Raw genomic sequence first — 14,026 nt, forward strand, 5'->3', positions numbered from 1 at the left:
TGGAGCAATGCACCCTGGGAGTTTTGACGGACGGGGCATGCGCAGTTCGTTCGGCGCAGGAACGCGCTTCATTTAAATGAAACACGGCCCCTACTCGCCGCATTTCAATTTCGCGCCCTTATGCCGTGAGAGATACACTACGCCGCCGTAACTTACGGCGCAAATTCTTTCTGGATTCAAAGATTTGCCAAGTAAGTTACAGCGGCGTAGCGTATCTCAGATACGCAGCGCGGGTGCAGATCTTTGTGAATCTGCCCCATAGTGTATATATTAATTATGATTGAATGTTATTGTTTTTTAAATTTCTGAAAATATTTGTGTAAAGGTTTACAAGCTTGTATTGGAAATAAAAAGTATGGTATCTTTTTTTTTTTGTATATATCTTTATGGTTGTTTTTCCTGTTTAGCCAAAGTAATGTTCAGGTAGAGTGCGATTTTTTTTTTTTTTTTTTATTGAATGTACTAGAATCCATAGTAACAAGTGGATAGATAATTTCTGTCTAGTTAATGTCCAGATTTAAGGCTGGCCTGCAGTCATCAAAGAAGAGGTATCAGTCTCTATGAATAACACATGCAGCTCATAGCGCTGAGCATCTGAAAATGAATAATTCACCTATGGAGATTAAATTTATTTTTTCCTATTGAAGTGATAAGGCATCAGGGAGGCATACCCCTCCAGGCCTGGTATCCATTTCATTTGCCAGTTAAAGCAGGCAGAATACATCTTCGTGGCTGCTTGTTAGCCCTTTCTTGTTTTCTCCCTTCATGTTTTTGTTTTGACTGCTGTGTATTTGTATAGCTGCCCTGGCTATCTGTCTGCTGTTTTCCCTACCCAGTCTATAATCTGGAAGTTCATACACAGTTTGAAAGCACATTTGTTTGAACATTTATAAAATAATTTATAGTATTGTGCTTATTGTGTGTCAGTATGTCAGAAAAGCTTTTTTATGTTTTACTTAAATTCATACTTGAAACATACATGTCAGAAAACAAATTCAGATCCAAAATACTGTGTTTGGTATGGTCAGTTCTATTTCTTGGACATGACTTTTCTATTGTAATTTATACCAGAACATGACAATTTTATGTATGAATTCTTGGGGATATAACAAGCATTCTCCAAGATCAGGTAGGGTGTCAAGGAGATAGAGGACTTTTGGAAGGATCGTTTTTGTGGAAGTATTGTAAGAATTCTTGAGCAGTTTTTGAGTCTCTTGAAAAAGCAGGGGGAAGTAAGCTTTATACAGAATTTGATAGGTAGGAGTATGGTGAGTACTTACGGTAATTTGTTTTAAGCATAATCAATTAGAATGGGAGACATGTAAAAGTACAGGGGTCTTCAAAATGCAGGCCGAATTTGACCCTTTGCTTGCATTTATCCTGCCCTTGGGGCACTATTCCTCCCACTGACACCAGAGATGGGGAACTAGTTCTCCCACTGATACCAATTATTGGACAATATTCCTCCCACTGACACTAGAGATCGGGAACTAATTCTCCCACTGACACCAATTATGGGGCACTATTTCTCCCACTGACACCAAAAATGGGGCAGGGTTCCTCCCACTGACACCAATGGTGCAATTTTTTTGCTTCCATTGACCACCAAGCTTACGGCATTGTTTACTCCCAATTAAGCCAGGACACTTTCCACTCCCATTTGCCACAGTCCGGCCCCCTTAAGGTTTGAAGGACGGTAAGCTGGCCCTTTGTTTCAAAAGTTTGGAGATCCCTGTAATAGCAGGACCTCTGTCTTGATAGAACTGATTTTATAGGCTGATATGATTTTATGTAGGCTGGGGAGGGTTAGATGAGGGTCTGTAAACTTTAATGGGATGTAATCTTTAAACAAAGAAAATTTTCTATTCCCTATGTTGGTGTAAAATCCATTGAAAGTTGACATTTGTTTTAATGGGGGTTTGAGAAATAAATAATATAAATAACTAGGGATGCACCGATATATCAGCGGCCGATACATAAAAATAGCTGTTTTGGTTTTGGGGAAATGCCGAAACAACTTTGACTAGTGGTGCAACACGGGATTGCAGAGCGATAAAACACACACTGAAATTGTCCCGCTCTGCTCGCACACAGCCCCACCTGCTCCTAACCATGCTGTGATAGACAGAATGCGGGTCTAATGCTGAGATGTGTTCTGTCTATCACAGCGTGGGGTTAGGAGGAGGTGGGGCTGTGTGCGAGCAGCGTAGAGTTTCAGCATACGGGCGGTGAGTTGTTTTCTTTTCTAGTAGAACATGTGTGCACTGTGCAGCCATCCGTCCTTCCCCCCCACACCTCCCTCGGCTGGCTCTATCTTTGCCACTCTGTCCCCCCCCTCCTCCTCCCGGCTGCCTAGTCTGGCTCCTGTCCCTGCCGCCAATGCACTCCTGTTTTTGGAGGTGACAGGGTTAATAAAGAGAACCTGTCACCTCCAATTTCTATCACACAGGGAATTATTTTCTCCTGTGTTATAGCAATAAAGTTAAGTGTAAAAAAAATAAGAAATAATAATTAAATTAATAAAATATGTAATTAAAAAGGAAAGAATAAGAAAAATAATATTAAAAATAAGAAAATTATACAAAAATAAAAAACGACAAGCTACAAAAAAAAAAGTGATAAAGTAATAAAAAAAAAAAGAAACAAGAGGCGGCGATTGGGGGGACAGTAATAGGATGCTCCATACATTTTTTCAATCCGACTGTACTGTTGTAACATACAATTATTTAAAACAAAAGAAAAGTCATTTTCGGTTTCGGTTTCGGCCTGACATTTTTTTTTTATTTCGGTTTTGTTTCGGTTCTGAAATTTCCATTTCAGTGCACCTCTACTATTTACTAATGCTAGCAGCATAAAGATTAAACATATTGATTGAGTATAGTTCTACTTTAATGTTTTGTAAACTCCCCAGATATGTTGGGTTCCTTTTTTCATACAAATAAAATATCCTTGACCTATAGAACCTTATGCTGCTGGCTGATAAGTTGTAAAATTTAAGGAAATATTATTTTAGCCTATACCTAGGTTGCATTGATATCACTTTTTTAAACTTCTTTTTACTTCCAATGGTATCTTCTCTTATGTGGCTCTACAGTAAAGATAATTGGACTACATTTTATGATGATAGAGTGTCCTATTCAGTATGCTGTGACTCTTTTTCTTTAGCTTTAATAAAGCCCCTTAGGCTTATGTCATAGTGTGATTATGTATCATTTTTCTACCACTGACTTTCAACTTACATTGTTCTATGGAGTTTCTGCCTGAGCTAATTATCTCATTGTTTAGTGACTTCTACAGCATTTTAGTTAGTCACAGAATGACTTATATTAAGGGCAATGGGATTTTAGTCTCAATGGTTTCCTCACTGGCAGTGTGACATGTGACACGTTCACTACCGACTGTATAAGAAACTTAATATAGCTAGCAAGAGTAATATTAACTGTTTTTAACTGTATATTAAATGTATATAAATCCATGGGTAGACTAAATTTGGTATATATTATTGGATGTTGAAGGTGTTTTAGAAATGTTATAAGATGTATAACAATACTTTGTTAGCTTATTGCAGTTTTATGGTTATGAAAAGTTTTACATTTAAATGTTTTTCTTATACAATTATTACAGGCAATCAGCAAGTATTTGCCAAGAGGTGATTTACGGCTAAGACCTGCGATTTATGAAATGATCCTGGATGAATTTTTGATAACTGATTATGAGGTATATCGATCATTTATTTTTTTAATCACTTGTTTTGTTTTTTAAACTGCAAATTGAAGTTTATTTTTTTGGTGTATGTAAAATACCTGTAGAGCCAATAAGATCTCAACAGACTACATAGTCTAAAGAAACTATGGCAACTGCCCAGAGTGCAGTTCTCCCAGTTCCTTCCGCTGAAAAACATCCCCACAACATGATGCTGCCACCACCATGCTTCACTGTAGGGATGGTATTGGCCAGGTGATGCGCGGTGCCTGGTTTCCTTATGCTTGCCATTCAGGCCAAAGAGTTCAATCATTTTTTCATCAGACCAGAGAATTTTGTCTTCAGACCAGAGAATTTTGTCTTATGGTCTAAGAGTCCTTCAGGTGCCTTTTGGCAAACTCCAGGCAGGCTGTCATGTGCCTTTTACTGAGATGTGGCTTCCGCCTGGCCACTCTATCATACAGGCCTGATTGGTGGAGTTTTGCAGAGATGGTTGTTCTTCTGGGAGGTTCTCTCTCCACAGAGAAACGCTGGAGCTCTGACAGAGTGACCATTGGGTTCTTGGTCACCTGCCTGGCTAAGGCCCTTCTCCCCCCATTGTTCAGTTTGACCAGGCAGCCTGTTCTAGGAAGAGTCCTGGTGGTTCCAAACTTCCATTCCCCAGATCTGTGCCTCGACAATTCTGTCTTGGAGGTCTACATACAATTCTTTGGACTTCATGGCTTGGCTTGTGGTCTGACATGCACTGTTAACTGTTTGACCTTATATAGACGGTGCCTTTCCAAATCCTGTCCAATCAACTGAATTTACCACAGGTGGACTCCAATCAAGTTGCAGAAATATCTCGGGCCGGGTTCACACTTGTCCGACAAATTCTCCGACATTGGAAGCTCATGTCGCATGACGTGTGAAAATCAATGTTTCCCTATGGGAGCCGTCTTAACTGGTCTGACACAAGTCGGTCCGACTTTGAAAATGCTCCCTGTACTACTCTGGTCTGACTTTGATCCTTTGAATATCATTGAATGCATTGAATATCTTTTTTTTTTTTTTTTTTATATTTTTATTTTCATTTTGTTTCTTTTCAAAAACAAAAACAAAGAGCAAGAAAGCGATACAGAAAACATAAGGAAAGGACTAGGCACAGTCCTATACATCAACATATATATGGATATTACATTTGTTCTCTCTCTTCAACTTTATTTTCTATTCATAAATTACTTTCCAAAGGAGATTATAATATCTATATCACTGATAATTTCAGACCATTCCCCTAAGAGAGATATAATAAACAAAAATACTCACTACTTTAACTAAATTTCCGACTTCCCCAAGTATTCCATCTCCACCCTAATTATCCATATATTCTCTATATAATGGACTAATTCCCTCAGTATCCCTGTCACGCTTCCTTCCTCATTTTAAACCCCTCCTTTCCCTCCCCTCTTATCCCCACCTCTAGACCCCCATCTCCACCTCATCTTCTCCTCCGGCCGTGGATATCCATAGACCGGGGAGAAAAAAAAAAAAAATTATAATAAAGGAGAAAAAAAAAAAAAAAAACATACATCGACCCTCCCCCCCCTCCGCTGTCTCCCCCCGAACGCAATATAATCTCTCTTCTATTTCCCTTCTTTCTTCCATCTGTTAATCTTTATCCTTATTCCCCTAATAACTATTTGCCTTCCTCCGATTGTACAAATAATTCCCAGGGTGCCCATATCATTTTAATTTGCTCTTTCTTATCTATTGTTCTTGGGAGGAGTTTCTCCATTATCCCTATTTTCCTTACTTTTTTCAGCCACATAGATATTGGAGGTGCCATGGAGTGCATTGCATTGCAATGCATTGAATATCATTGAAGTCGGATCAAAGTAGGATCCTTGTCCTAACCATCCGACATTTGACATCCGACATTATGATTACAACAGCAGTAAAAGGAATTTATCTCACGCTGGGATTGTTTTGATTGGTCAAAGAACAAGTCAGACTATCACAAAGTCGGATCAAAGTAGTATCCTGTTCATGAAAGTCGGATGGATGTCGGACCAATGTAGGATCGATGTAGGACTGATGTCGCAGAGCAAAGTAGGATGAAAGTCGTATCACTGTCGTGTAGTATCAGTGTGAACCCAGCCGTAGGTCCCGGAGCATGCTGGGACTGTGACGTCATAAGAGGCCTATATAAATCGCCGCCACCTCGCACACCCGGCATTACAGCGGGAGGAAGCGTCGAGTCAACATAAGAAGAAAAAAAGAAGGCGCAAAGACCGGGCTGGCTGCCGCTAGTAAGAGAGCTTCAAAGAAGATATCGGCGGCCAGCCCCGAAGAAGGCACCGGAGAGCAAGCGGAAGAAGAACCGGGGAGCGCAGAGAAGATGGAAGAAGACCCCCCGGAGAGCGGAGAAGACCCCCGGAGCTGACTTATAAATTATTTTAAAACCCTGTGTTGTGTGTTTATTTCATTGACACTTTTCCTCCAGGTGAATGGGTAGGGGTACGATGTACCCCCATACTCATTCACCTAGGGTGGGGGCCAGTATCTGGGGGCCCCCTTATTAAAGGGGGCTCCCAGATTCCGATAAGCCCCCTGCCCGCAGACCCCGACAACCAACTGCCAGGGTTGTCGGGAAGAGGCCCTGTCCTTATCAACATGGGGACAGGGTACTTTGGGGTGGGGGGACCGCATGGTGCCCCCCTGTCCCAGAGTATCCACCCCCCCATGTTGAGGGCATGCGGCCTGGTACGGCTCAGGAGGGGGGCGCTCGCTTGTCCCCACTCCTTTCCTGACCGGCTGGGCAGCGTGCTTGGATACGGGTCTGGTATGGATTGTGGGGGAACCCCCACGCTGTTTTTTCGGCATAGGGGTTCTCCTTAAAATCCATACCAGACCCAAGGGCCTGGTATGCCCCTGGGGGGGAACCCATGCCAGTTTTTTATTTAAAATTTGTCGTGGAGTTCCCCCTCAGGATTCATACCAAACGCCGTGGCTAGAATTGGCGGGAATCCAAGTCGGATCCCCGTCGCTTCTATGACGCGCTCGCTGGAATGTGCTTTTCCTATTCCAGTGAGTGCGAGATGTTGGCACCATGTTGCAGAGAATCAGCGCAATGCCATCGTGCTGGAAACACATTCTCGGCGACAGGTACTATAAGCCTTGGCACTAGAGTTCTTTCTCTCACTCTGGCGTTCGCGGTGATACCTCACATGGGTGATAAAATCACTATATACATATGCTTACAGGATATACATATGCTTGCAGGACCTACGCGGAGGGTGGGGGGTGGGAGCTTTAACATTTTTTACTTTTTTATTATTATTTAAATGTATCCTGGTATAACTATTTGTTCCCGAGAACATACAGGCACATCCTAAGGAAGGGAGGTGGTTAAACCAGTAATCCAAGGTTGCAGTTTAGGAGTTTTGACTCTTTTTCCTGATAAGCGACCCAGAGAGCATTGATGCCAAAGACATCCAGACAGCATGTACTTTCATAAGGAAGTATGCAAAGGCGGCCTTTATTTCTCCTAGTAAATTCTTCACATACGAAGTGACAAAAACGCTTACGTTGCCTTGGGAGGAGTTAAAAAGCCATCTCATTAACAGTACCATACCCATGTATGGATGGACACAAGACTGGAGACATTGAAAGGTTTTGATTTAACCGCTTAATTGGCTGCCCAATGACCGGGTTTTTTTTGCGATGCAGCACTGCGTCGCTTTAACTGACAATCGTGCAGTTGTGCGATGTTGTACCCAAACAAAATTTACGTTCTTTTTTTCCCACAAATAAAGCTTTGATTTTTTGCTCTATAAACAAAAAAAGAGTGACAATTTTGAAAAAAAACACTATGGCCCGGATTCACAAAGCACTTACGCCGACGTATCTCGAGATACGCCGCGTAAGTGTAACTATGCGCCGTTGTATCTGTGCGCCGTGCCCACAATCTGAGATACGCCTAAAAATAGGCTTCCTACGACCGACGTAACTTGCCTACGCCGTTGTCTCGTGGGTGCATATTTACGCTGGACGTATTTGCCGCTCCCATTGATTTTCTATGCACATATGCAAATGAGGGACTTACGCCGATTCACGAAAATGTACTTGCGCCCGGCGCATAATATACACGGTTTGCGTAAGTTGTACGTCCGGCGTAAAGTTATTCCCTATATATGAGGCGCAACTCATGCTAAGGTATGGACCAGGGAACACAGCCGTCGTATTTTACGTCGTTTACGTTACTGAATAGGGCTGGGCGTAGGTTACGTTCACGTCGTAGACAGTGATCCGTTGTATCTTAGGGAGTAGTTCAGACGTGATTCTGAGCGTGCACACAGGGATGCGGACAAGTACTTCTATGGCGCTTGCCCCATCATTTGCATGGGGTCACGCCTCATTAGCATGGCTCACGCCCACTTCCACCTACGCTGGCTTACGCCGAGGAAACCCAGTGTATCTTTAAGAGCGAGTGGGAGAAAGTGCTTTGTGAATCCAGTGCTTGCCTCTGTGCGCTGCGTCGGCGTAGTGTATATTAGATATGCTACGCCCGCATAAATATGTGCCGATGTATGTGAATCCGGGCCAATATCTTTTACTTTTTGCTATAGTAAATATCGCATTTAAAAAAAATATATATATATACATTTTCCCTCAGTTTAGGCCGATATGTATTTGTAACGAGACCCTTGCTCGCTTGCTTCCGCTCTCCCGACACTCCTCTGATACTATTGAGTCAGCTTGCAGATTGCAACGTCTGATGGTTCGGTCATCTAAGGCTCCGGGATCTGAACTACAGCTATGTGCCGTTCGGGATCCATTAGAACAAAACACCAGGCAGGCTGTATGTAAGTTCAAACAGGAAGACCTTTATTGGAAGTACACAACACTCTTTTTAAACAGAATTTGGAACATCCCGCCCCCAACAATCGCTTTTCTATTGGTCAATTGTAAAGTACATCGAGTTCTCCTTCAGGTCCTCTTAGGCATGCAAATGAGGACTTGAACATGAGTCAGCAGGGATTGGTCCGATAGCTTGAATGGAGGGACTGTTATGTGTAATAAGACGGAAGCCCCTGGGGGCAATCAATGTACACAATAGCCAGACACAGAACAATGGAGCTGTCTGGCCTTAAGACAGAGCAGAAGACCCCCCACTGTGTAACAGATTTCAAAGGGATACCCTTCATCATTCCAAGGTCCATGACAGTATTCTTCTACATATGTTTGGTAAAAAAAATTGCAATAAGCATATATTGCTTTGGTTTGTGCAAAAGTTATAGCGTCTACAAACTATGGGATAGATTTATGGCATGTATATGGTGTTTTTATTTGTTTTACTAGTATGGGCAGTGATCTGCGATTTTTTAAGGTATTGCGACGTTGGGGCGGACAGGTCGGACATGTTTGGGACCATTGACATTTACAGAGCAATCAGTGCATTAAATATGCACTGATTGCTATGTAAATGTCACTGGAAGGGAAGGGGTTAACTGTGTTCCCTATTGTGTGTTTTAACTGTGGAGGGGATGGGACTAACTAGGAGATTTGACAGATCTTGGTTTCTACTTTGTAGAAGCACGCTCTGTCATCTCTCTTTAGACAGCATGGGGATTTGTGTGTTTACACATACAAACCCCTGTACTGCCGCTCATGCACAAGATCGCGCCCGCCGGCCATGCGCATCGGGTTCCCTACTGTGCATTGGGTGTGCACGCGCGCCCTCTGGTGGCTCTCCTGGGCGAAGCTGTATATATACAGGATTTCACCCAGGATAGCCATTCTGCCGCAGTATATCTGCACGAGCCGGTTGGGAACTAGTTAATCGGTTGTGCGTGGGGTTTCCTATAGTTCGTAAACCAGGCATAATAAAAAGTAAATAAGAATCAAGCTTTAAAAAAAAAAAGCAGTGTATGCTTGTAGTTACATTTTACAGTCTCTATGTATTGGTTGTATTAGATGTCCTTATATAATACTGGTTATATGAACCACTAGATGCCGACCGCCTACTTCTGTGATGATTTCCTTTCCTTACTCTGGATACTAAAACATCATCCCTCTGAAGAAAAGCCCAGAGATCCATTTATGTTTAGTTTATATGCTAAAGCTTACACATTTTTTTTTTTATTGTGAAATAATAAAGTTTTCCTTTTTATGTTTTACCTTAAATATATATAGTGTGTGTGTTTTTGTTGGGTAACTCAGTAGGAGGCTTAGTTATTATACTGAGAGTTCTTTCCAGGTGGATTAAAAGCCAGTGGGGTTTACAGCCAACTAGTTGTGGATCCTTCGGCAATTGAGAGCACAACTATGATTATGTTTTGATTGCTTAACCTACAATGCACAAAGGTTTTAGATTTCTATTCAGACAGGAAATTCTGTGGAGCAGAATCTTCACATCAATGGGATTTCAACTCCCTGTTATTTGTGAATTGTGGTTTTGATCTTGGTATCCATACCATACAGATTTTAACGTTTAGGTTAAAATAAAAAAATGATTTGCTAGTATATATGAATAGTTGTGAAAATAGAAATAATATACTTTTTGTCCCAGTACAATCTAATCTTGTTCTACATTTTACACATCACAGAATATGTTGTTTTTAGGCATTTTAAATGCCCTAGTGCCCAACCTGCTTGTTATGAGGGCACTCAACAGGAGAGAGAGGGCAGGAGCGCCAAAGAGGGACCCAAGAAGATGAGGATCTGGGCTGCTCTGTGGAAAATTACTGCACAGAGCAGATGAGTATAACTTGTATTTTTTTTGTTAAAAATAACAAACATGACTTTAGTATCACTTCAAAAAAGTTATACTTGCCTGCTATGTGCAACAATATTACACAGAGCAGCCCCCCTCCTCCTCTTTGGTTCTAGACATGACAGTGCTAGATTGGCATGAGGAGTCAGATAAGTGTTTAGTGGTGTGGGTGGCATAACAAGTAGTGGGACTTTTTTTCCCCTAATGCAAGTAATGAATTCAGGTATAAAATAATTAAAGTGATCGTAAAGTCAAGTTTTTGTTGTTTTTAATAAAAAAAATGCAGCCCAGGAACTCCTCTTCTCGGGTCCCTTACCAGTTCTCCCTGTGTCCATTCAGACATGGCGCCACATTCTCCTTATCTTTTCTCTTTTGATTGGCTGACTGACTTTGACAGCAGCGGGAGCCAATGCCCTCCCGCTGCTGTCTCAGCCAATGAGGAGGGGAGTTCCGGGCAGCCAAGACAATTCTACAACATCGCTGGATCTAGATGGACCTCAGGTAAGTATGAGGGGGGCTGTTGCTTGCAAAAGGTTTTTTATCTTAATGCATAGAATGCATTACTATAAAAAAAAAACTTCTGCCATTACAATCCTTTTAATCCAACCATAGCTGGTTCAGCATGTATGGGCAGGTTGAATGTACGCAAGTTGATCGATCAACTTGGGTACAACCAGCCTGCTGGATTTTATATGCGATTACTGCTAGCAGATGTTATAACCCCTAGCATAGTAATCACTATGTCCTTCTGGCCAGGATGGCATTCCCCACTGCACCCATCGCGGAGAGCACACAATGACTCCGCAGGAGGGATTAAGTCAGTGTTGATGAGGGAATTGAGCAATTTTCTTTCCTGCAGCGTATGGTCTATGGCCGGCCTTTGACTTTAGAACCATTTCAAAATGGCATTCCAGGTCAAAGCTTAAAACCGCCCCAAATACAGGCTACTCTCCAAAAAGACGGTGTGGTTTTTAGGGAGCACAATTCAACAATACTTGAACAAAAAATATCTTTTTTCTCTATAGGTTAGTATAGGTGTTAAAAGGGGGGTGGGGAAGTTTTAAAATTGGTTTGTTCTTAGCCTGGAATTTCACTTTAAGATTTCTCTGCATCTATGTATGTAGGTGAGATTGTTAAAGCACACATTTTTAAAACTGCATGAGCAAATTTGAGTGCTTGTCTGCACTTACTGTATATACTTGCATTTCTATATACAGTCATGCTCAAAAGTTTGCATACCCTAGCAGACATTTTGGCATTATTATTGAAAACATGACTGATCATGCCAAAAAACTGTCTTTTATTTAAGGATAGAAATCATATGAAGCCATTTATTATCGCATTGTGTTTTGGATTCTTTTTAAATCATAATAGTAACATAATAACAGAAATCACCCAAATGGGCCCATATAAAAAGTTTACATACCCTGGAATATTTGGCCTTGGTACAGTCAAAGAAGGTGGCGCACACACAAGTTAAAATGGCAATTAAAGTTTAATTTCCTACATTTGTGGCTTTTTAAATTAGTGTCTGTGTATAAATAGTCAATTCGTTTGTTAGATCTCACATGGATGCACTAAGCAGGCTAGACACTGAGCCATGAGGAGGTAGAAAAGAACAGTCAAAAGACCTGCGTAACAAGGTAATGAAACTTTACAAAGATGGTAAAGGATATAAAAAGATATCCAAAGCCTTGAATATGCTAGTCAGTACTTTTTAATCTCTTATTAAGAAGTGGAAAATTAGGGTCTCTTTTGATACCAAGCCAAGGTCAGGTAGACCGAGAAAGATTGCAGCCACAACTGGCGGAAAAAACTGCTCAGGATACAAGAAAAAAAACCCACAGGTAACCGAAGGAGAAATACAGGCTACTCTCCAAAAAAACGGTGTGGTTTTTAGGGAGCACAATTCAACGATACTTGAACAAAAAAGAGCTGCATGGTTGAGCTGCCAGAAGGAAGCCTTTACTGTGCCAATACCATAAAAAAGCCAATGAGGCATGTCAAGATGTTGTTGGACATATTGTAACCAGGCTTTTTTGTGGAACTTGTACAGTAAAGGGTTCTTTCTGGCAACTTGACCATGCAACTTTTTTTGTTTAAGTATCATCGTATTGTGCTCCTTAACCGGTTCCTGACTGGCTCACGCATATATACTGGGCAGAATCCGGAACATATACGACTTTGCCCAGGAGAGCCACCAGAGGGCGCACAATGTGAAAAATTACTTTTTTTTATGTCATTAAAAACTATTGTGTGTGGGCTCCAGAGCATTTTTTGCTACCGCTGCGCAAATACGGTGTGACAAAAAGTATTAAAATGACCGCCATTTTATTCTCTAGGGTGTCAGAAAAAAAATATATAATGTTTGGGGGTTTTAAGTCATTTTCTAGCAAAAAAAAACTGTTTTAGTCTCGTAAACGCCAAATTTGAAAAACAGCCAAGGGCCTTAAGTGGTTAAAAATTCACGTTGTCGTTTTTCATGTCATAAAAGATGGTCGTGTGGAGGGTTTAACGATGTGAAAAAAAAAACATGCATGCTCAGAAGCAAGTTATGAGACGGGAGCGCTCGTTCTCTTAAAACTAGCGTTCGTAATGGAGATAGCACATTCATCACGCTGTAACAGACTGAAAAGCACGAATCGTCTCTCACCAAACTTTTACTAACACAAAATCAGCAAAAGCAGCCATCCGGATGGTACTTCCCCTTTATAGTGCCGTTGTACGTCACCACGCTTTGCTCGAGCATTTATTTTCACGATCGTGTGTATTTTAGACCATTAAAATGGTCGTGCGTACGCAGCATTAGAGAAAATTGCTGTTTACATCAGCATTTCCATCTCCCTAAAGTATATCTAAAGGCAAAACCTTTTTAACCACCTCAATACAGGGCACTTTCACCTTCTTCCTGCCCAAGCCATTTGTCAGTTTTTAGTGCTGTCACACTTTGAATGACAATTGCGCTGTCATGCAACACTGTACCTAAGTGATATTTTTATATTTTTTTCCCCACAAATACAGCTTTCTACGGGGGGTATTTGATCACCTCTGCGGTTTTCATTTTTTCTGCTATAAACAAAAGAACAGCGACAATTTTGAAGAAAAAAAAAAAAGCAATATTTTTTTACTTTTTGCTATAATAAATATCCCCCAAAAATATATATAAAAACAATTTTTTTCCTCAGCTTTGGCCGATATGCATTCTTCTACATATTTTTGGTATAAAAAAAATCGCAATACGCATATATTGATTGGTTTGCACAAAAGTTATAGCGTCTACAAAATAGGGGATAGATTTCTAGAATTTTTATTTTTATTTTTTACTAATAATGGCGGCGATCAGGGATTTTTATCATGGCTGCGATATTGTGGCAGACATATCGGACACTTTTGACACTATTTTGGGACCAATCACATTTATACAGCTAACATTGCTATAAATATGCACTGATTACTGTGTAAATGTGACTGTCAGGGAAGGGATTCACACTAAGGGGCGATCAAGGGGTTAATTGTGTACCCTAGGGAGTGATTCTAACTGTAGGGGGAGGGGACTGACTGGGGGAGGTG

General features: G+C 41.1%; 1 protein-coding gene across 1 annotated transcript in view; it reads left to right on the forward strand.

The window, feature by feature from the left end:
* Positions 1–14,026, forward strand: part of VPS41 (VPS41 subunit of HOPS complex) — a 377,598-nt gene that overhangs the window by 279,878 nt on the left and 83,694 nt on the right. Inside the window, exon 17 of the mRNA XM_040353190.1 lies at positions 3,625–3,717. Within this exon, the coding sequence (XP_040209124.1) occupies positions 3,625–3,717 (93 nt within the window). The remainder of the gene's footprint in view (positions 1–3,624; positions 3,718–14,026) is intronic.

Source organism: Rana temporaria, chromosome 5, assembly GCF_905171775.1.
Source record: "Rana temporaria chromosome 5, aRanTem1.1, whole genome shotgun sequence".
In the NCBI taxonomy this organism is placed as follows: domain Eukaryota; kingdom Metazoa; phylum Chordata; class Amphibia; order Anura; family Ranidae; genus Rana; species Rana temporaria.